This window comes from Trachypithecus francoisi, unplaced genomic scaffold (assembly GCF_009764315.1).
Source record: "Trachypithecus francoisi isolate TF-2019V2 unplaced genomic scaffold, Tfra_2.0 Lachesis_group7, whole genome shotgun sequence".
Lineage (NCBI taxonomy): Eukaryota > Metazoa > Chordata > Mammalia > Primates > Cercopithecidae > Trachypithecus > Trachypithecus francoisi.
In genome coordinates this window covers 6,440,607-6,464,422 of record NW_022681472.1, presented here as the reverse complement: position 1 = coordinate 6,464,422, position 23,816 = coordinate 6,440,607, and the positions used below count along the sequence as shown (strand labels likewise).

The following is a 23,816-nucleotide window of genomic DNA, read 5'->3' as shown; positions in this document are numbered from 1 at the left end:
ATTTCTTATACCGCAATATGCTAATGATTTCTTGTTGCCAGTGAGTTTGCACTGAAATGGCCATCTGCTTGTCCTTTGTTATTTATGACCACGCACTTGTGTCACTCTTGGATCTGTAAGTGTCCAGATGTTGAATTGATTTCAAAAAGGTCCGTTAATCATTCTATGCATTTATTTAAAAGGCTGATTTTATTTGCCTGGTCATAGATTAAACATTTTAAGAGCTATTCTTTTGTGTCATTTTAACAGGACCCATGTTCTTGATCTTTTAATGTCTATTAAAACTGAAATCACAGTTAACTACAGATAAACTTCCTTTTTCAGACTGACTGGAACAAATATAAATAATAAATAAAACGACACAAAAAAGCTTCTATGAAAGATATGAATCACAATGTGGACACATAGATAAAAAGGCCTATGGTTATCAGCAATGTAAATCAAAATGCTTTATGTGTGAGGCAGCACCTTAATGAGTAGCCAGAATCTTAGATTTTAATAAAATAGCAAAACACTTCATCTCAGCATGTGCTATTTTAGCACTGGAGGTGGTGTCAGAAGGCCATCATTTTAAATGGAAAGCCCAAAGACGTCAGCTTCATCATTCCTGTCTAATTATTCCACCTTCTCTGCCTGCTTTGGTGATATTTATAATTTCTTCATCGACCTAGCAAGCTACTCATTTTATTGTTAGAAACAAATGTAAACTGACTATTTTCTTAAATGTTTTCTATACTTTGCTAAGATGTGGATCTTGGATTCTGTTAAAAGTGAGAACATGTGAAGCTTAAAAATTCTTTTCACACAGACTTGGCTAACTGTGAACTTTAACTATTATTAAAGTTATTATTAAATGTTAATATTTTTAATAATTAAAATAAAATAAAATTTTATTATTTTAATAATTACTAAAGTTAGTATTTTTCAAAAGTTGAAATCAAATTTCCCAACCCTAGAACCAGGACTACATTATTTCTTTTAACTACTATCATCTTTTGTTATATAGCTCTTTTACTGTGTCATGAATCTATTTTTTAATGTAGAAATATTTTTGTTCTTTTTAAGTTGTTCTTAGTAATTTTGGGAGTTAGTGTAATGTTCTGGAAAGAACATCAGGCTGGGGGTTGAGCGGCCCAGATTCTCTACTATCTTTTCTGCTTATTAGCTCTGACCAAGAGAAATTCAATCCTCCCTCCCACAGTCTGAATTTTCTCATCTGTGCAGTGAGGAGCCTGAGATTGCTGATTTGTGGGCTGTTTTCCAGCTTGACTCTTCTAGAACTCTATTACAAATAGCTTGCAGGCATTCCTGAGGGTTTTCACGAATTTGTGTGACTTGGAAATTTACCTTATACCATAGTTATTTAGTCCAACACCTTACCTAGAATCGATGATGACTTTAAAAAACTCTTTAGTACCTGCACACAGTATGAAACTTGCAACAAATACACTTTGCCAAATATTATTTACTTTGTCGTGGTTCTTGTATTTCCAGATGCAGGTGCAAGAAAGGGAGTAGGAGGAATTGTGCAAACATCTAACAAGTCAGAGAAATGATTTGTCAGGTTGTCAAAGGCATTTGAACCAGGGTGACTCCATCTTGAATGGGGGCTGGGTAAAATGAGGATGAGACCTGCTGGCCTGGATTTCTAGCAAGTTTGGCATTCTTAGTCACAGGATGAGATAGGAGGTTGGCACAATATACAGGGCACAAAGACTCTGCTGATAAAACAAGATGCAGTAAAGGAGCTGGCAAAAAACCTGCCAAAACCAAGACGGCAATGACAGTGACCCCTGGTTGTTCTCACTGCTCATTATATGCTAATTATAATGCATTAGCATGTTATAAGACACTCCTACCAGCACCAGGACAGTTTACAAATGCCATGGCAATGTCAGGAAGTTCCCTCTTATGATCTAAAGTGGGGAGGAACTCTAAGTTCTGGGAATTGCTCACCCCTTTCCTGGAAAACTCGTAAATAATCCACCCCATGTTTAGCACATAATGGAGAAATAACTGTACGTATACTCAGCCAAGCAGCCTATACTGCTTCTCTGCCTGTGGAGTAGCCATTCTTTATTCCTTTACTTTCCTAATAAACCTGCTTTCACTTTACTCTATGGATTTGCCTCATATTCTGTCTTGCACAAAGTCCAAGAACCCTCTTTTGGGGTCTGTATTGGGACCCCTTTCCAGTTACAAAATCAATTGCGAAAGTTCTTTTTTTTTTTTTTGATAAAAAATGAATTTATTTTTATTTATTTTATTTTTATTTTATTTTATTTTATTTTATTTTATTTTATTTTATTTTATTTTATTTTATTATACTTTAAGTTCTAGGGTACATGTGCATAATGTGCAGGTTTGTTACATATGTATACTTATGCCATGTTGGTGTGCTGCACCCATCAACTCGTCGGCACCCATCAATTCATCATTTATATCATGTATAACTCCCCAATGCAATCCCTCCCTCCTCCCCCAGCCATCCCACTACTGGGTATATACCCAAAGGATTATAAATTATTCTACTACAAAGACACATGCACACGTAGCAAAGACTTGGAATCAACCCAAATGTCCATCCGTGACAGACTGGATTAAGAAAATGTGGCACATATACACCATGGAATACTATGCAGCCATAAAAAAGGATGAGTTTGCGTCCTTTGTAGGGACATGGATGCAGCTGGAAACCATCATTCTTAGTGAAAGTTCTTTTGATCACTTAGGCGTTACTGGGGATCATTGTGCTCTTCTTTTTTTTTTTTTTTTTTTTTTTGAGGCGGGGTCTCGCTCTGTCGCCAGGGCTGGAGTGCAGTGGCCGGATCTCAGCTCACTGCAAGCTCTGCTTCCCGGGTTCCCGCCATTCTCCTGCCTCAGCCTCCCGAGTAGCTGGGACTACAGGCGCCCGCCACCTCGCCCGGCTAGTTTTTTTTGTATTTTTAGTAGAGACGGGGTTTCACCGTGTTAGCCAGGATGGTCTTGATCTCCTGACCTCGTGATCCGCCCGTCTTGGCCTCCCAAAGTGCTGGGATTACAGGCTTGAGCCACCGCACCCGGCCCATTGTGCTCTTCTTAAATGGCCACATTGATTTATTTTTTTATTCAATCAAAGTGTCACGGACAGAATCCCTTTTCAGGAACGGTATATGCAATTATTAGCTATTTCTTATTTATATAAAATCAATAATACAAAATCTGAATATTTGGAACTCTGAATTTTGACATAAATGTGACTTTTTCAAAAGTATAATTTCAAGTGTTGTAGGAACATTAATCTTAAGGAGCTTATTTTTCTTTCTGAAATCGAAAAATCAACTCGTTTCAAATTTTATTGTGCATGTGAAAATTTGGAGAAAATGGTTTTGTTAATTGTTTAAAGTATGATTTGTAGCTTTAAATATGTTTTTCACATCTAGTAAAATGATAACCAATATGATTTAATCATGGGAAACAGCTGCCATAAGATTTAGAAATAGTTTCTTCTCCTTGGCTACTGCCGTTCTACTTTGCAGACCAGATGTGTGTATTTCTGGCTTCCTTGCAAACAGGCACAAACATACAGAAGCATCTCCACCCTCTTTATAACCTTGTTTATATATAATTGGAAACAAATTCTGATCACACGACATATTTGAACACATTTTCTTTTTTCTATTGGCACTGAAAATTTGTAAAATAATTTTCAATTTTGATATATGTTTCATTCTCTTTAGCTCCTCCACAATTTACAGTAGCCCCCAAGGATCAAGTGGTGCTGGAAGAGCATGCTGTAGAGTGGCTCTGTGAAGCTGACGGCAACCCACCTCCTGTAATTATCTGGACAAAAACAGGTATTAGAATATCTACAAGTAATTGTGGAGAAAAATAAACTCCTTCTTTTGTGGAGAGTAAAAAACATGGTTTAAATTAATTATCGAAGGTATATCATGGACATGAAAAAATTACACAGAAAGTAATCTTTGATCTAAAAATAACATCATCATAATTTTTGTGGGTTTTGAGTTTTGGCATTTGAGTGTGTGGCCTTCCTGAGATCATCCCTTGTTGGACTTGGCTTCCTGATTTTTAAAATAAAATTATTGGAAAGCGTACAGTTTTTGTTTTTGTTTTTTGTTTTTGAGACAGAGTCTTGCTCTGTTGCCCAGGCTGGAGTGCAGTGGAGCGATCTTGGCTCACTGCAAACTCCGCCTCCAGGGTTCACGCCATTCTCCTGCCTCAAACTGTAGCTGGGAAGACAGGCGCCCACCACCACGCCCGGCTACTTTTTTTGTATTTTTAATAGAGACGGTGTTTCACTGTGTTAGCCAGGATGGTCTTGATCTCCTGATCTCGTGATCTGCCTGCCTCGGCCTCCCAAAGTGCTAGGATTACAGGAGTGAGCCACCACGCCCGGCCGCAAGAGTAGCAGTTTTAAACATTTCTTTTTAGTGGGAGAATTTTCTTCTAGTACAAAATGAAATCATAAGTGAAATGAAATCCGAAGTGAAGCCGCAAAAAAGAGCAGCTGTTCCTGAAGTGTGGGTGGGTGGGGCGTGGGCCTGGCAAGGATTTAACCCCCTGTGCCCCACCAAGGGACCAGACACTTCCAGGGAACCTGGGCACATAACAGAACAGGATTGACAATTGGCTGGATGAGAGTTTGTCTAAGATTCCTCCGGGCTTGGAAATCCTACTTTCCATATTAGTTAAGGTACTAAATAAAATTCAAAATACATCTACATTCATGAATTTCTTTTATTAATTTTTTTGCTTTGTTCTTTACAAGATTAGTTGATAGGAGGTAGACTTTGGAACCATAAAGCCTTGGTTCACATCTCCACTCCTCCTCTATTTGCTTGTCATGTGACCTTGGGCAAATGTGTTAACTGCTGTTTTCCAGACTCCTTGTTGCTATGTTGGGAGTGATGACGTTTCCTACATCATAGGGTGGTTGTGTTGATTGATTTGAATAATTTATACTCTTCAACATTTAGAACAGTTGATGGCACAGTGTGTGTATGCTCAATAGGGTTAGCTATTCCTTTTTCCATCTATAACAAGACATTCATTAAGACACAAGTTTTCACTAATCTAGTTGAAAATGATAATCTGATTTAATTGTTAATGACCATAAGAATAAAGTGTTAAGAAGGATTCAGAAGCTCATATAAGCTCAGAAGTGAAAAGTACAATGGCCTCTGGTTGTCTGTGTAGAGTAACAGCATGAATGTCACAAAATCACCATTTTCGATATGCTGCCTCTGCATTTTAAACGTATTTCAATCACGTTGTTGTGTTCCAAATATTGCATACACATGATAGACAATTGTCACGAAGATATCTGAAAATCTAATTTAAGAATCAGATTGGTTTTGAAATTTGCTTTCTGATTATAGTAAGGCTGAGGGGCACAAACATGAAGGTTAAAAATTCATTAGGAGGCTGGGCTGTTCTGGTGACAGATGAGAATGCAGTGGCAGATGTTCCAGGACAAGCGGCATGGGGATGCTGTGTTTCTGGAGTTGCAATGCTAGGGCACAACCCTCACAGTACACCCTAGCACCAAGGATTTCCTAAAAGACAGGCCTCACCCTTTACCCAAGACAGCCAGCAGCTCCGGCTTTCAGTGTTCTGGGCCATGTAGAATACTTTCTTTACCTCTTTTTGCAGGAGGGCAGCTCCCTGTGGAAGGCTGGCATACAGTTCTCTCCTCTGGCACTTTGAGAATTGACCATGCAGCACAGCATGATCAAGGCCAATATGAATGTCAAGCAGTCAGTTCATTGGGGGTGAAAAAAGTGTCTGTGCAGCTGACTGTAAAACCCAAAGGTAATATATACTGTGATTCATATTCGCATTCTGAAGTGTGCACCTCTCTCTCTCTATATATATGAGTGTGTGTATATATATACATATATATATATAGAGTCATAGGACCTAAGAAATGCAAATTTGATATCTTCTTCCAATCAGTCTTTTATATAACTTCATTTTTTAGAATTCTATTTCATTCATACTAATTATGATTATGTTTTCCTTAAAAATGCCATTTCAGGTTTTCTTACAAAATTTTTTACCATTACTATGATTACTTAGTCCTACCTGCCTAGACTATCTTACAAAAGAATGCAGCTTCTCAGGCCTGACGGACTGAATCTCACTCTGACACTGAAGTATGTTTTATGCTCAGTGGTATTAGGAATACAGTAAAGACACTGCCTTCAGACTCTTCATGTGACAACTGTACTTAGGTTTATCCTACATAATATATATTGTGGAATGAGATTGTGTTATTCATCCATAATTTATTGTCAACTGAGATGTAAAAAGGGAAAAAAATTCAAGATCTGAATTTTTAAAGATAATTCCAATATAAAAATGAAAAATGGTTGTTATTAATTACTATTGAAATTTTTTCTTAGTTTCTGGCTTATGGTGAAATGATGGAACTTAATTACAAAATGCACAGCACCTAAACTGCATTTTCAGCACTGCTGTACATTTCAATATAATTTCCTGAGTCTCTCCACAATTTGCTGCAATTTGTTCTGACGCAGTAGATCTCAATTCAGAGGTAACATATGTTGATGAGAGCATAGGGGAAGGAAAAGCAAAGCTCTGCTGCATGCATCAATGTAGGTGTGAGAAGAAGCCTTGGGAATGCTGACATGTTCATGATGCCTGAACATAGATGAAACCCTACACGGAGCTACTGTCTACATATGGTCTGTTAGCAATTACTTTCCCCTTGTATTTTAGACATATTAAACTTTTTTTTTTTTTAAAGGAAGTTGAGGTTCTATGAGAGGGAAAAAAGATTGTAGGGAAGACGTGCAAATAGCAACTCAAACGAGTGGGAAGATTTGAAAACACAATTGTGGAAAGGTGTCAAGCTATGATGTGCCCTGGCAAACCTTTCTGTCTAAGAGGAAATAACAAAAGCGAGTGTGCAGAATGTTTCAAACTACTTTTGAATTGGTGTTCAACTAAAATCCAAAAATTAGGTGGTATTTACATTGTATGTTTTAAAATGGGACCAATAGTAAGTCCACACATATTATTAAAACCAAATATGAAGTAAGAACATCAAATAGCCTCATCTTGATTTTTCCCCACTGCCAAATCCTTTCACTTGACTTGCTCCTGTTGATGCTTTAGATCTCAATCTAGAAGCCACTTCATTTCCCTAAGGAGCCTTCCTCAACTCTCTAAGACCACTCTAAGTTGCCCCTGTTGAAATTAGTATTAGAATACACCATTTAATCTAGGAGTTGGCATATGTAGAAGAATTTGGTAAATCTACCAAATATCCGTAGTTGAGAAAATGCCACTAGCAATTGGCATGAATATGGAAGCAAACAAGTTTTTTTGAGAACAAAGGAACAAAGGGCCCTAAGTGTCGCACCAGATTTTGTGAATAGTGGCAGGTGAGAGCCATATGGAAGGAGTTAGTTGGGATGGTTAGATGAATTGGAACACATCAGATCTAGACTTCAGACTATAAAACTGTTGAAAGTCTTGATCACATTCATTATTCAGAATATTCATTAACCTGGGCTGAGGGTGGTGGTTGCTCATGCCTGTAATCCCAGAACTTTGGGAGGCTGAGGCTGGTGGATCACCTGAGATCAGGAGTTCGAGACTAGCTTGGGCACGTGGTGAAACCCTGTCTCTACCAAAACTACAAATATTAGCCAGGCATGGTGACATGTGCTGTAGTCCCAGCTACTCGGGAGACTGAGTTGGGAGGCTGAAGAGGGAGAATCGTTTGAACCCGGGAGGCGGAGGTTTCAGTGACCCAAGATTACGCCACCGCACTCCAGCCTGGGCGACAAAGCAAGACTCTATCTTAAAAAAAAAAAATATATATATATATATATATATAATATTTGTTAACCTAAAGAGGATAAGATAGCTTGGAATAGAGAAAAATGAAAGTCAGAAACCACTGGGGCCACTGCTGTCACCAAGTGATATGAGATCTATAAACTAGGATCACAGTGGTGGGAAGGGAAGAGTGAATGAATTCAAGAAAAAGTATAGCAGATTGAATCATTTTATCTCTGAGATTATGAACAACATTTCCCCCCCAGTACCTGTTCCCAGTAATACTTTGCAGAACTTTCATCTGTTTCCAGCTAGGAATTGGCTTCTTTGACTATATTTTGGGCATATTGCACATGAATTTCATGTGCTGACAGTCTTATTCTGCCTAAGGTGTCTTAGTGTTGAATTTTCTTTGGGTATTAGGTGTTTTGTTGTTGGTTTTTTTTTTTTTTTTTTTTTTTTTACTATGAAGAATCAAATGCTATTTTATTTAAGGAATGTTCTCTTGAATTAATTCTTTTAACATTGCTTCTGTCTCATTATTTGTTTCCTTTTGGGGAACTTCCACATTTTGTGTATGTTGCAATAGTTCTCAAAGTGTGTTCCGTGGTTGCTGGTTGAGGGAGATCCCCAGATCCTCGAGGGGACTTCCTAGGTCAAAAATTTCTCCTAATGGTATCAGTAATTTGCCTTTTCGCTGGGTTGACATTTGCGCTGATGGTGCAAAAATCATGGTGGGTAAAACTGCTGGAGCCTCAGCCTGAACCAAGACAGTGGGTGCCAAATGGTAGGAGTATATCATTATATCCTTTGTTTGTAGCAGAAAGTAAAAAAGAAAAGTAATTTAACTTGATGCTGTTATTGATGAAATGGGGAAATACTACTTTCATTAAATTTTGACCTTTACATACATATCCTTTCAGTAGCTTGTGTGATAAAGGAAATTGTCAAAAGAAGCTACCAATTGTCAAATTTTGGTATAGTATCAAAGAATGTTTACAATTATCTGAAAAAAAATCCTTAAAAATACTCCTATACTTTTAAAAACATGTCTTTGTGAGGTAATATTTTATTCATAGACTTCAACCAAAACAACTAATTGTAAGAGATTGAATTTGGAAGCAGTTCTTCTATTATTGAGATTTGTAAAACAATGCTAGTCTACTCACTACTTTTTTTAGAAAATATAATTAATTTTCATAAAAATATGTTATTTAAAAATGCTATGATTTTATAATCGTAATTTTAAAATGAACACATAACTCTTTAAATTCTCAGTTTTAGTTTCCGATGCACATGTAAGCCATATAAATAAAAGCTCTTAGTGCTTGTCAATAATTTTTGAAAGTAAAGGATTCCTGAGGCCAAAATAATTGGGTGCCACTGATCTGTTGATCTTCTTTGCCCAATGTCTAGCTCTCTCTCTTTATCTTCAATTCCTTTTAGCTCTTTGTTTTCAGAGCATTATGCTGGCTTTTTTCATATCTGTCTTCATATCCCTCATATGTTTTTGACAGTGTCTTTTCACTCCAGAGGTGCTTCTAACCCTTACTTATGCATTTTATTTTTTCCACTAGTATTTTGGATAATTATATGCAAATATTTGTAAGCAATGGATAAAATTACTAATTTTACAGAAAAATCTAATTAATGAAAATTTATGTCAAAAGAGAGAGAAATCTAACAGAATGTTACAAGGAGAAAACAAGTTGCCAGAGATCAGAGCAGAACAGATATTCAAATTATGACTCTGGCATGGCTGTAGAGGTTGTTAATTATTCCATGTGTTAAACCTGTAGAAGAGCTACGTTTAGTAAATCATGTGGTCAGGCGCTTTTCCAGGAGGAACTATCACTCCTTTAAATAACATTCCCAATGTTATTTAAATTGCTTCGAAGATTAGAAAATAATTAATGCCATAAAGTATTTTTTAAAAACAAGCATAATCTTGATAATAAAACTCTAAGAATTAATTAAAAATAAAAAAGCAAAGCTCTTACATATCCACACAAAAATCCAAAATGAAAATAAATAAATATAATCATTGGTATCAAAGAATCCAGTAGCACATTCAAAACATTAGTGGCATTTATTCCAGAAATTTAAGAATAAAACAGTAGTAGGAAAGAATATATTTTATTAATTAACATACTTTATATTAATAGATTTAGGAAGAAAAATCATGAGTATTTCCATAGCTACTAAAAAGACATTTTTTAAACATTCAACATTCATTCTCATCAAAAACTCTTCATAACATAGGTCTGAATAGATATTTCTTTAACATAAAATAGGTCTACTGAACTCATTAGCTAGAATCTTGCTTAATCAATAAGTGAGATAATATTTTCATAAAGAAAGGAACAGAACAAAGATTTCTACTCTCATCACTGTCATTTAACATAGAGTTGAGTGATAAATCATCAAAATTAGGTAAGATATGCAAGAAAGAATAACTAAGAAAATTCTGAAAAAGAACCAGAATCAAGGAGGGCTAATTATACTAGATACTAAAATGCAAGAAAAACCTACAATAATTAAAATGTACCCAGATGGCATATTAGAAAACAATATGTAATCTACAAATTTGTTACATTTTATCTGGAAATTAATGCATGAAAAGGGTAGCATTTTCTGTCAGTAAAGAAAGTAACTCAATAATAAAAGAGTTGGGACTAACTCAGTAGACATATGGAAAAGTGACCCTGGGTTCATGTCACATGGGATTTGTTCTGGAGGTGTCCTTCTCAGTGAGGGTACAGAAAAAGGGAGGAGAAAAGCCTGCTGACTGGAAGTCAGCAGTGTGGCAACCTCTCCTTCTGTTGCTGCGTGGCCTTGCTTGGTCATCAGGGTATTCTGCGTGGCCAGCTCCCAGGCTTCATGTGTGTATTATTCAGAGGCCATATTGAAGTCCTCCCAGTACTCTATTTCCTGATGTGAGACATCCAGCTCCAGCATTTGGTCTTTCAGCCAATCTTACCTCTTCTTAGAACCAACCCCAGCTAATAGTTTCCTCACTCAATGTACAGTCCTACAGAGCATTTATTACCTGAAAGACAGCTTAAGTCACCATTTTCTGTGGTTACCACTAACTACTACAGTGATCAATCTGTAATCATCACAGTGATCTCTCTGTGTACCAGTACTGAGGGACTTCAGAAAGTTCATGGAGAAGGAATATTAGGAAAAAATTGTGCATGGATTTCATTTTTTTTTACACTAAAATAAATTGGCACTGACTTGTTATAGCATGTCACGTTGCCATGCTGCTCTGTCTCTCAGCTTTGCCTTTGCTTTCTAGTTTTCTCCTGCTATTCACTTCTACCATGTCATCAAGTCCACTGACCAAGCAGACATCTAACTAGGGAAGTAAATGCTAGTCTCCGCTTCTGTGTGACACTTTCAGTTTTATGGGAGGCAACTCTCTCTCCATATCCAAGAAAATGAAGGGCCTTGTATTAGTCCGTTCTCATTCTACCATGAAGAAATACCTGAGACTGAGTAATTTATAAAGAAAAGAGGTTTAATTGACTCACAGTTCTGCATGGCTGGGGAGGCCTCAGGAAACTTACAATCATGGCAGAAGGCAACTCTTCACAGTGTGGCAGAAAAAAGAATGAGTGCCAAGCAAAGGGGGAAGCCCCCTATAAAACCATCAGATCTCGTGAGAACTCACTATCACAAGAACAGTATGGGGGAAACCACCCCCATGATTCAATTATCTCCACCCAGTCCAGCCCTTGACACGTGGGGATTATTACAATTCAAAGTGAGATGTGGGTGGGGACACAGAGCCAAATTATATGAGGCCTCTTCCCCTCAGCACTGCACTGCCCAAAGACATGGGACCGTCTCTCCCACAGTCACCTGGTGGTGTCGGACAGGCTCTGGATCTGCTCAGTAAGCCCCACAGGGGAGAGGCAGTGCAATCCTGCTGGCCCTCTGCACCTCATGGCTGGGACACATCTCACTTTTCTCCCTGTGCCATTGGCCTTAGCAACAATACTAAGAGAGATGGAAAAGCCCCCTTAATACCCTGCTACCTGTGTTTTCAGACCCTTCCTGGTCTCAGGTATTTCTGTGTCCCAATTCAGACTCAAATGTGTAACTTCCTTCCTAGATAGATACTTTAGCTGTTATTTTAATTTTAAAATATATTTTGTAAGCAGAAGGTAATACTGAATAACGTGCACTGTCGGTCAGTAAGGGCAACATGTGTTGGGCATTGGTCAGTAAGGGCAACATGTAGAGTGGCATGTAAGGGCATGTAAGGGCAACATGTAGAGTGTTGTGGGATAGCTGCAATGTGGGAGTGCTTTCATGGATGGTGTGGACTCATTCATGATGTTTCACTGGTAACATCCCCAGAGGTCACTGCCACATGAATTATTATTATTATTATTTTTCAGTGGAATTTTTTGGAGGGGAATAGGTGATGTTTGGTTACATGAATAAGTTCTTTAGTGGTGATTTCTGAGATTTTGGTGCACCCATCACCCAAGCAGTGTACACTGTATCCAATGTGTAGTCTTTTATCTCTCACCACCCTCCCATCCTTTCCCCCGAGTCCTCAAAGTCCATTGTATCATTATTATCTCTTTTCATTCTTATAGCTTAGCTCCCACTTATGAGTGAGAGCATAAAATATTTGGTTTTCCATTCCTGAGTTACTTCACTTAGAATAATAGTCTTCAATTCCATTCAGGTTGCTGCAAATGCCATTATTTCATTCCCTTTTATGGCTGAGTAGTATTCCATGGCATGTGTGTGTGTATATATACAATTTATTCATCCATTTGTTGATTGATGGGCATTTGGACTAGTTTCATATTTTTGCAATTGAAAATTGTGCTGTTATAAACCTGCATGTGCAAGTTTCTTTTTGGTATAATGACTTCTTCTTTTCCTCTGGGTAAATACCCAGTAGGGGAATTGTTAGATCAAATGGTAATTCTACTTTTCTTTTCTTTTTCTTTTTTTTTTTTTTTTTTTGAGACGGAGTCTGACTTTGTCACCCGGGCTGGAGTGCACTAGTGCGATCTTGGTTTACTGCAACCTCTGCCTCCAGGGTTCAAGCGATTCTCTTCTCTCAGTCTCCCGACTAGCTGAGATTACAGGTGCATGCTAACATGCCTGGCTAACATTTGTATTTTTAGTAGAGATGGTTTTTTGCCATGTTGACCAGGCAGGTCCCAAATTCTTGGTCTGAAGTGATCCACCTAGCTCAGCCTCCCAAAGTGTTGGGATTACAGGCGTGAGCCACTGCACCCGGCCTGTACTGTTAATTCTTTGGGGAATCTCTACACTGTTTTCCACAGTGGTTATAGTAGTTTACATTCCCACCAGCAGTGTAAAAGTGTTCCTTTCCACTACATCTACACCAACATCAATTTTTTTTTTTTTTTTTTGATTATGGCCATTCTTGCAGGAGTAAGGTGGTATCACATTTTTGCTTTGATTTGCATCTCCCTGATCATTTGTGATGCTGAGCATTTTTTCATATGTTTCTTGGCCCTTTGTATATCTTTTTTTGAGACTTGTCTATTCATGTCCTTAGCCTACTTTTTTGGGGGATTGTTTGTTTTTTTCTTGCTGATTTGTTTGAGTTCCTTGTAGATTCTGGATATTAGTCTTCATCAGATGCATAGATTGCGAAGATTTTCTTCTATTGTGTGGGTTGTCTGTTTACTCTGCTGATTATTTCTTTTACTGTGCAGAAGCTTGTTAGTTTAATTAAGTCTCATTTATTTATGTTTTTGCTGCATTTGCTTTTGGGTTCTTGGTCACGAAGTCTTTGCCTAAGCCAATGTCTAGAACGTTTTTTTCTGATGTTATCTTCTACAGTTTTTATGGTTTCAGGTCTTAAATTTAAGTCCTTGAACCTTGAGTTGATTTTTGTATAAGGTGAAAGATGAGGATCCAGTTTCATTCTTCTCCACATGGCTTGCCAATTATTCCAGCACCATTTGTTGAATAGGGTATCCTTTCCCCACTTTATGTTTTTGTTTGCCTTAATGAAGATCAGTGGGCCATAGGCATTTGCCTTTATTTCTGGGTTCTCTGTTCTGTTCCATTGGTTTATGTGCCTATTTTTATAACAGTTCCTTGCTGTATTGGTGACCTTGACCTTATAGTACAGTTTGAAGTCAGGTAATGAGATGCTTCTAGATTTGTTCTTTTTACTTAGTCTTGCTTTGGCTATGCAGGCTCTTTTTTGCTTCCATTTGAATTTTAGAATTGCTTTTTTTAGTTCCGTGAAGAATGATGGTGGTATTTTGATGGCAATTGCGTTGAATTTTTAGATTGGTTTTGGCAGTATGGTCATTTTCATAATATTGATTATCCCTATTCATGAGCACAGGATCTATTTCCATTCATTTGTGTCATCTATGATTTCTTTCAGTAGTGTTTTGAACTTTTTGTTGTAGAGCTCGTTCACCTCCTTGATTAGGTATACTTCTAAGTAGTTTATTTTATTTTTTGCAGTTATTGTCAAAGGAGTTGAGTTCCTGATTTGATTCTCAGTTTGGTTGCTCCTGTGTATACCAGTGCTACTGATTTGTGCACATTAATTTTCTATCCTGAAACTTTGCTGAGCACATTTTCAGTTCTAGGAACTTTTTTGGAGGAGCCTTTAGGGTTTTCTAGGTATACAATCATATTATCAGCAAACAGTGAGTTTAACTTCCTCTTTACTAATTTGGATGGACTTTATATTTCTTTCTCTTGTTCATTGCTGTCTAGGACTTCCAGTACTATGTTGAATAGAAATAGTAAGAGTGGGCATTCTTGTATTTTTCCAGTTCTCAGGGGTAGTGCTGTCAACTTTTCCCCATTCAGTATTATGTTGGTTGTAGGTTTATCATATATGATTTTTATTACCTTAGCATATTTCCCTTCTATGCAAATTTTGGTGAGGGTTTTAGTCATAAAGCAATGCTGGATTTTGTCAGATGCTTTTTCTGCATTTATTGATATGATTATGTTATTTTTGTTTTTAATTCTGTTTATGTGGTGTATCACACTTACTGATTTGCATATGTTAAACCATCTGTGCATCCCTGTTATAAAACCCACTTGATCATGGTGGATTAACATTTTGATATGTTGTTGAATTTGGTTAGCTAGTATTTTGTCAAGGATTTCTGCATCTATATTCATCAGGGATCTTGGTCTGTAGTTTTCTTCTTCCTTTTTTATTTTTGTTTTGAGACGGAGTCCCGCTCTGTTGCCCAGGCTGGAGTGCAGTCGCTCAATCTTGACTCACTGCCAGCTCTGCCTCCAGGGTTGATGCCATTCTCCTGCCTCAGCCTCCCGAATAGCTGGGACTACAGGCGCCAGCCACCACGCACAGCTAATTTTTTTTTTTTGTATTTTTAGCGAAGACGGGGTTTCACTGTGTTAGCCAGGATGGTCTCAATCTCCTGACGTTGTGATCCACCTGCTTCGGCCTCCCAAAGTGCTGGGATTACAGGAGTGAGCCACTGTGCCAGGCTGCAGTTTTCTTTTTCTATTATGTCCTTTCCTGGTTTTTGGTGTTAGGATGATACTGGCTTCATAGCATGATTTAGGGAAAATTCCCCCTTCTCTATCTTGTGGAATAGTGTCAGTAAGATCGATACCAATTCTTCTGAGTGTCTGATAGAATTCAGCTGTGAATTCTAGACATTTTTTTGACAAATGTTTTATTACTGTTTTAATCTCACTACTTACTGTTGGTCTGTTCAGAGTTTCTAATTCTTCCTGGTTTAATCTAGGAGGATTGTATATTTTCAGGAATATATCCATCTCCTCTAGGTTTTCTAGTTTGTGCACATGAAGGTTTGCATACTAGCCTTGAATGATCTTTTGTATTTCTGTGGTATTGGTTGTAATATCTCCGGTTTCGTTTATAATTGAGCTTATTTGGTTATTTTCTCTTCTTTTCTTGGTTAATCTTGCTAATGACCTATGAATTTTATTTATATTTTCGAAGAATCAGCTTTTTTTTTTTTATTTGTCTTTTGTATTTTGCTTGTTTGCTTCAATTTCATGTAGTTCTGCTCTGATCTTTGTTATTTCTTTTCTTCTGCTGGGTTTGGGTTTGGTTTTTTCTTCTTTCTCTAGTTCCTTGAGGTGTGACCTTCCATTGTCTGTTTGTGCCCTTTGAGACTCTTTGATGTAGGCATTTAAGGCTATGAACTTCCCTCTTAGCACCGTATTTACTTTATCCCAGAGGTTTTGATATGTTGTGTAGTATTGTTCAGCTCAAACAGTTCTGAAATTTACATCTTGATTTCACTGTTGACCCAGTGATCATTCAGGAGCAGACTGTTTAATTTCCACGTATTTGCATGGTTTTGAGGGTTCCTTTCGGAGTTGATTTTCAATTTTATTCCACTGTGGTCTGAACAGTGGGATCAGGAGGAAGAACGATCTTTGACATTGTCTGTCTCAGTTTCTGCACCTTTCACTTGCTGATTCTCTCTGTATTTTGCAGATGTGATGGATATTATGACATAGCAACGCATTTTTGGTGCCTGGTAGTGAGAATTTTCTTTTTTTTTTTTTTATTATACTTTAAGTTCTAGGGTACATGTGCATAACGTTTATATCATGTATAACTCCCCAATGCAATCCCTCCCTCCTCCCCCCTCCCCATGATAGGCCCCAGTGTGTGACGTTCCCCTTCCCGAGTCCAAGTGATCTCATTGTTCAGTTCCCACCTATGAGTGAGAACATGCGGTGTTTGGTTTTCTCTTCTTGTGATAGTTTGCTAAGAATGATGGTTTCCAGCTGCATCCATGTCCCTACAAAGGACGCAAACTCATCCTTTTTGATGGCTGCATAGTATTCCATGGTGTATATGTGCCACATTTTCTTAATCCAGTCTGTCACAGATGGACATTTGGGTTGATTCCAAGTCTTTGCTATTGTGAATAGTGCCGCAATAAACATACGTGTGCATGTGTCTTTGTAGTAGAATAATTTATAATCCTTTGGGTATATACCCAGTAGTGGGATGGCTGGGTCATATGGTACATCTAGTTCTAGATCCTTGAGGAATCGCCATACTGTTTTCCATAATGGTTGAACTAGTTTACAATCCCACCAAGAGTGTAAAAGTGTTCCTATTTCTCCACATCCTCTCCAACACCTGTTGTTTCCTGACTTCTTAATGATTGCCATTCTAACGGGTGTGAGATGGTATCTCATTGTGGTTTTGATTTGCATTTCTCTGATGGCGAGTGATGATGAGCATTTTTTCATGTGTCTGTTGGCTGTATGGATGTCTTCTTTTGAGAAATGTCTGTTCATATCCTTTCCCCACTTTTTGATGGGGTTGTTTGTTTTTTCTTGTATATTGTTTGAGTTCTTTGTAGATTCTGGATATTAGCCCTTTGTCAGATGAGTAGGTTGCAAAACTTTTCTCCCATTCTGTAGGTTGCCTGTTCACTCTGATGGTAGTTTCTTTTGCTGTGCAAAAGCTCTTTAGTTTAATTAGATCCCATTTGTCAATTTTGGCTTTTGCTGCCGTTGCTTTTGGTGTTTTAGACATGAAGTCCTTGCCCATGCCTATGTCCTGAATGGTACTACCTAGATTTTCTTCTAGGGTTTTTATGGTATTAGGTCTAACATTTAAGTCTCTAATCCATCTTGAATTAATTTTCGTATAAGGGGTAAGGAAAGGATCCAGTTTCAGCTTTCTACTTATGGCTAGCCAATTTTCCCAGCACCATTTATTAAATAGGGAATCCTTTCCCCATTTCTTGTTTCTCTCAGGTTTGTCAAAGATCAGATGCTGTAGATGTGTGGTATTATTTCTGAGGACTCTGTTCTGTTCCATTGGTCTATATCTCTGCTGTGGTACCAGTACCATGCTGTTTTGGTTACTGTAGCCTTGTAGTATAGTTTGAAGTCAGGTAGCGTGACGCCTCCAGCTTTGTCCTTTTGACTTAGGATTGTCTTGGCAATGCGGGCTCTTTTTTGGTTCCATATGAACTTTAAAGCAGTTTTTCGAATTCTGTGAAGAAAGTCATTGGTAGCTTGATGGGGATGGCATTGAATCTATAAATAACTTTGGGCAGTATGGCCATTTTCACGATATTGATTCTTCCTATCCATGAGCATGGTATGTTCTTCCATTTGTTTGTGTACTCTTTGATTTCACTGAGCAGTGGTTTGTAGTTCTCCTTGAAGAGGTCCTTTACATCCCTTGTAAGCTGGATTCCAAGGTATTTGATTCTCTTTGAAGCAATTGTGAATGGAAGTTCATTCCTGATTTGGCTCTCTCCTTGTCTGTTACTGGTGTATAAGAATGCTTGTGATTTTTGCACATTGATTTTGTATCCTGAGACTTTGCTGAAGTTGCTTATCAGCTTAAGGAGATTTTGGGCTGAGACGATGGGGTTTTCTAAATATACAATCATGTCATCTGCAAACAGGGACAATTTGACTTCTTCTTTTCCTAACTGGATACCCTTGATTTCTTTCTCTTGCCTGATTGCCCTAGCCAGAACTTCCAACACTATGTTGAATAGGAGTGGTGAGAGAGGGCATCCCTGTCTTGTGCCAGTTTTCAGAGGGAATTTTTCCAGTTTTTGCCCATTCAGTATGATATTGGCTATGGGTTTGTCATAAATAGCTCTTATTATTTTCAGGTACGTTCCATCAATACCGAATTTATTGAGCGTTTTTAGCATGAAGGGCTGTTGAATTTTGTCAATCCCAGGGATGAAGCCCACTTGATCATGGTGGATAAGCTTTTTGATGTGCTGCTGAATCCGGTTTGCCAGTATTTTATTGAGGATTTTTGCATCGATGTTCATCAGGGATATTGGTCTAAAATTCTCTCTTTTTGTTGTGTCTCTGCCAGGCTTTGGTATCAGGATGATGTTGGCCTCATAAAATGAGTTAGGGAGGATTCCCTCTTTTTCTATTTATTGGAATAGTTTCAGAAGGAACGGTACCAGCTCCTCCTTGTACCTCTGGTAGAATTCAGCTGTGAATCCATCCGGTCCTGGACTTTTTTTAGTGGGTAGGCTATTAATTGTTGCCTCAATTTCAGAGCCTGCTATTGCTCTATTCAGGGATTCAACTTCTTCCTGGTTTAGTCTTGGGAGAGTGTAAGTGTTCAGGAAATTATCCATTTCTTCTAGATTTTCTAGTTGATTTGCGTAGAGGCATTTATAGTATTCTCTGATGGTTGTTTGTATTTCTGTGGGGTCGGTGGTGATATCCCCTTTATCATTTTTTATTGCGTCTATTTGATTCCTCTCCCTTTTCTTCTTTATTAGTCTTGCTAGTGGTCTGTCAATGTTGTTGATCTTTTCAAAAAACCAACTCCTGGATTCATTGATTTTTTGGAGGGTTTTTTGTGTCTCTATCTCCTTCAGTTCTGCTCTGATCTTAGTTATTTCTTGCCTTCTGCTAGCTTTTGAATGTGTTCGCCCTTGCCTCTCTAGTTCTTTTAATTGTGATGTTAGAGTGTCAATTTTAGATCTTTCCTGCTTTCTCTTGTGGGCATTTAGTGCTATAAATTTCCCTCTACACACTGCTTTAAATGTGTCCCAGAGATTCTGGTATGTTGTATCTTTGTTCTCATTGGTTTCAAAGAACATCTTTATTTCTGCCTTCATTTCGTTATGTACCCAGTAGTCATTCAGGAGCAGGTTGTTCAGTTTCCATGTAGTTGAGCGGTTTGGATTGAGTTTCTTAGTCCTGAGTTGTAGTTTGATTGCACTGTGGTCTGAGAGACAGTTTGTTATAATTTCTGTTCTTGTACATTTGCTGAGGAGTGCTTTACTTCCAATTATGTGGTCAATTTTGGAATACGTGCGATGTGGTGCTGAGAAGAATGTATATTCTGTTGATTTGGGGTGGAGAGTTCTATAGATGTCTATTAGGTCCGCTTGGTGCAGAGATGAGTTCAATTCCTGGATATCCTTGTTAACTTTCTGTCTCGTTGATCTGTCTAATGTTGACAGTGGAGTGTTGAAGTCTCCCATTATTATTGTATGGGAGTCTAAGTCTCTTTGTAGGTCTCTAAGGACTTGCTTTATGAATCTGGGTGCTCCTGTATTGGGTGCATATATATTTAGGAGAGTTAGCTCTTCCTGTTGAATTGATCCCTTTACCATTATGTAATGGCCTTCTTTGTCTCTTTGGATCTTTGATGGCTTAAAGTCTGTTTTATCAGAGACTAGGATTGCAACCCCTGCTTTTTTTTGTTCTCCATTTGCTTGGTAGATCTTCCTCCATCCCTTTATTTTGAGCCTATGTATGTCTCTGCATGTGAGATGAGTCTCCTGAATACAGCAGACTGATGGGTCTTGACTCTTTATCCAGTTTGCCAGTCTGTGTCTTTTAATTGGAGCATTTAGTCCATTTACATTTAAGGTTAATATTGTTATGTGTGAACTTGATCCTGCCATTATGATATTAACTGGTTATTTTGCTTGTTAGTTGATGCAGTTTCTTCCTAGCCTCGATGGTCTTTACATTTTGGCATGTTTTTGCAATGGCTGGTAGTGGTTGTTCCTTTCTATGTTTAGGGCTTCCTTCAGGGTCTCTTGTAAAGCAGGCCTGGTGGTGACAAAATCTCTAAGCATTTGCTTATCTGTAAAGGATTTTATTTCTCCTTCACTTATGAAACTTAGTTTGGCTGGATATGAAATTCTGGGTTGAAAATTCTTTTCTTTAAGAACGTTGAATATTGGCCCCCACTCTCTTCTGGCTTGTAGAGTCTCTGCCGAGAGATCTGCTGTTAGTCTGATGGGCTTCCCTTTGTGGGTAAACCGACCTTTCTCTCTGGCTGCCCTTAAGATTTTTTCCTTCATTTCAACTTTGGTGAATCTGGCAATTATGTGTCTTGGAGTTGCTCTTCTCGAGGAGTATCTTTGTGGTGTTCTCTGTATTTCCTGAATTTGAATGTTGGCCTGCCCTACTAGGTTGGGGACGTTCTCCTGGATGATATCCTGAAGAGTGTTTTCCAACTTGGTTCCATTTTCCCCCTCACTTTCAGGCACCCCAATCAGACGTAGATTTGGTCTTTTTACATAATCCCATACTTCTTGCAGGCTTTGTTCATTTCTTTTTCTTCTGTTTTCTTTTGGTTTCTCTTCTCGTTTCATTTCATTCATTTGATCCTCAATCGCTGATACTCTTTCTTCCAGTTGATTGAGTCGGTTACTGAAGCTTGTGCATTTGTCATGTATTTCTCGTGTCATGGTTTTCATCTCTGTCATTTCGTTTATGATCTTCTCTGCATTAATTAGTCTAGCTGTCAATTCTTCCACTCTTTTTTCAAGATTTTTAGTTTCTTTGCACTGGGTACGTAATTCCTCCTTTAGCTCTGAGAAGTTTGATGGACTGAAGCCTTCTTCTCTCATCTCGTCAAAGTCATTCTCTGACCAGCTTTGATGCGTTGCTGGCGATGGGCTGTGCTCCTTTGCAGGGGAGATGCGCTCTTATTTTTTGAATTTCCAGCTTTTCTGCCCTGCTTCTTCCCCATCTTTGTGGTTTTATCTGCCTCTGGTCTTTGATGATGGTGACGTACTGATGGGGTTTTGGTATAGGTGTCCTTCCTGTTTGATAGTTTTCCATCTGACAGTCAGAAGGAGTGTCTGTTGGTCTGTTGGAGATTGCTTGAGGTCCACTCCAGACCCTGTTTGCCTGGGTATCAGCAGCAGAGGTTGCCGAAGATAGAATATTGCTGAAGAGCGAGTGTACCTGTCTGATTCTTCCTTTGGAAGTTTCCTCTCAGGGGTGACTCCACCCTGTGAGGTGTGGTGTGTCAGACTGCCCCTAGTGGGGGATGTCTCCCAGTTAGGCTACTCAGGGGTCAGGGACCCACCTGAGCAGGCAGTCTGTCCGTTCTCAGATCTCAACCTCCGCGTTGGGAGATCCACGGCTCTCCCCAAAGCTGTCAGACAGAGTCGTTTGCGTCTGCACCAGCCCCCACTGCTTCCCCTATTGGACTTCAGCTGTGCGCTGTCCCTAGAGGTGGAGTCTACAGAGACAGGCAGGCTTCCTTGAGCTGCTGTGGGCTCCACCCAGTTCGAGCTTCCTAGTGGCTTTGTTTACCTACTTAAGCCTCAGCAATGGTGGGCACCCCTCCCCCAGCCTCGCTGCTGCCTTGCGGATAGATCACCGCAGACTGCTGTGTTAGCAGTGAGGGAGGCTCCGTGGGCGTGGGACCCTCCTGGCCAGGTGTGGGATATATTCTCCTGGTGTGCCTGTTTCCTTAAAGCGCAGTATTGGGGTGGGAGTTACCCCATTTTCCAGGTGTTGTGTGTCTCAGTTCCCCTGGCTAGGAAAACGGATTTCCTTCCCCCTTGCGCTTCCAGGTCAGGCGATGCCTCGCCCTGCTTCAGTTCACGCTGGTCAGGCTGCAGCAGCTGACCAGCACCGATTGTCCGGCACTCCCTAGAGAGATGACCCCAGTACCTCAGTTGAAAATGCAGAAATCACCGGTCTTCTGTGTCGCTCGCGCTGGGATTTGGAGACTGGAGCTGTTCCTATTCGGCCATCTTGCTCCGCCCCCCGAGAATTTTCATATAAAGTTGGTCCTCCAAAACTTCCCTGAATAATGTTTATAAGATTTAAGACAAAACAAGGTCCTATTTCTACAAGAGCAACATCTTCTTCTATGATATGAAACTTCTGAAACCGTATCCTATTATCCAAAATGATGAAAGTGAACACATGGCCTATGAATGGTTGGCTTTTGGAATGATAGCACAGTGTACTAAAGATCTGAATTAAGAGTTCTTTTAACAAATCATAATGTAGTAATTCATCAAAAGCTGGGTCAAGGCAAAAGGGGCCGAGAACCTTTCAAACAGTTTCCAGTCATCTTTAGTTCAGCTAGGGTATGAATATTTTGAACAAGGAATTTAGCAGATGGTCCATGAGATGAATTTGAAAGCTACATAAAGAGATCTTGTTTTTTCTTAGCTTCAAAGTAGATGTATTTATTACAGTTTTTCATTTCACAGAGCTCGCTAATCACAAATTATTTATACTTACGATCCACTTTAATATCTGCTTTAGAATGAGGCATCAACATTCTCAAGTCCTGCATAAAATATCTTGTTCTGAAATTTATTTATTCCTCTGGGAGAAAAGATGAAAATCCATTCCTTGTTTTTTCACTCCCCCTTGCAAACAGGGCCTGGGATCCAGTCTCCACCTTCTTCCTCCACCTCCTCTGCAGTGGCTCCCAGCTTAGCTGGCCGATCGCCCTCTTTTTCATTTCCTTTTGGGTTCTTTGTCTGAACTGCCACGCCTCCATACTGTTTCCTCTTGGTTGCCGCCACCTTGCCTCCACACTAATTATTTGTTCTCATTATCTACATCTTCTGTTTGTAAAGATAATTTTATTTAATCTAAACAATTCCCCAAATTTATACATTTTTAAATTTTAACTTGTTTATTTCAGCCATTCTACCAGGCTGTAATGATACCTTTCCATTCTTGACTGGAGTCCAGTATAATTATTTTCTCTTCCAAATATGTTACATCTAAAACAAACAAACAAACAAACAAAAAAAAACAAGCAAACAAGGAACACTGGTGAGGATTTGTTTTTTTTTTGAGACTGAATCTCGCTCTGTCACCCAGGCTGAAGTGCAGTGGCGCAATCGCGGCTCATTGCAACCTCCACCTGCTGGGTTCAAATGATTCTCCTGGCTCAGCCTCCTGAGTAGCTGGGATTACAGGCACATGCCACCACTCCTGGCTATTTTTTTTTTTTTTGTATTTTTAGTAGAGACGGGGTTTCAACATGTTAGCCAGGATTGTCTCAATCTCCTGACCTCATGATCTGCCCACCTCGGCCTCCCAAAGTGCTGGAACTACAGGCAGGAGCCACTGTGCCCGGCCAATGAAGACTTTTTTGTGTGTTTTTATCCATGTACTTGATAAAATGCAGAAAGGACAGAGTTCTTTATCTGGGTGACATGATCTGTTAATTGATATTTCTTGGGTATAGATGTTCAATCATTAGAAATCCTTTATAAAGA

The 23,816-nt window shown here is 38.9% G+C and overlaps 1 protein-coding gene across 3 annotated transcripts in view; it reads left to right on the top strand.

Moving 5' to 3' along the window:
* The window catches only part of PXDNL (peroxidasin like), a 409,080-nt gene that overhangs the window by 261,186 nt on the left and 124,078 nt on the right, over positions 1-23,816 (top strand). For all 3 annotated transcript variants that reach the window (XM_033203626.1, XM_033203627.1, XM_033203628.1), the window contains 2 exons: positions 3,720-3,836; positions 5,656-5,814. In XM_033203626.1, coding sequence (XP_033059517.1) covers positions 3,720-3,836; positions 5,656-5,814 — 276 coding nt within the window. The remainder of the gene's footprint in view (positions 1-3,719; positions 3,837-5,655; positions 5,815-23,816) is intronic.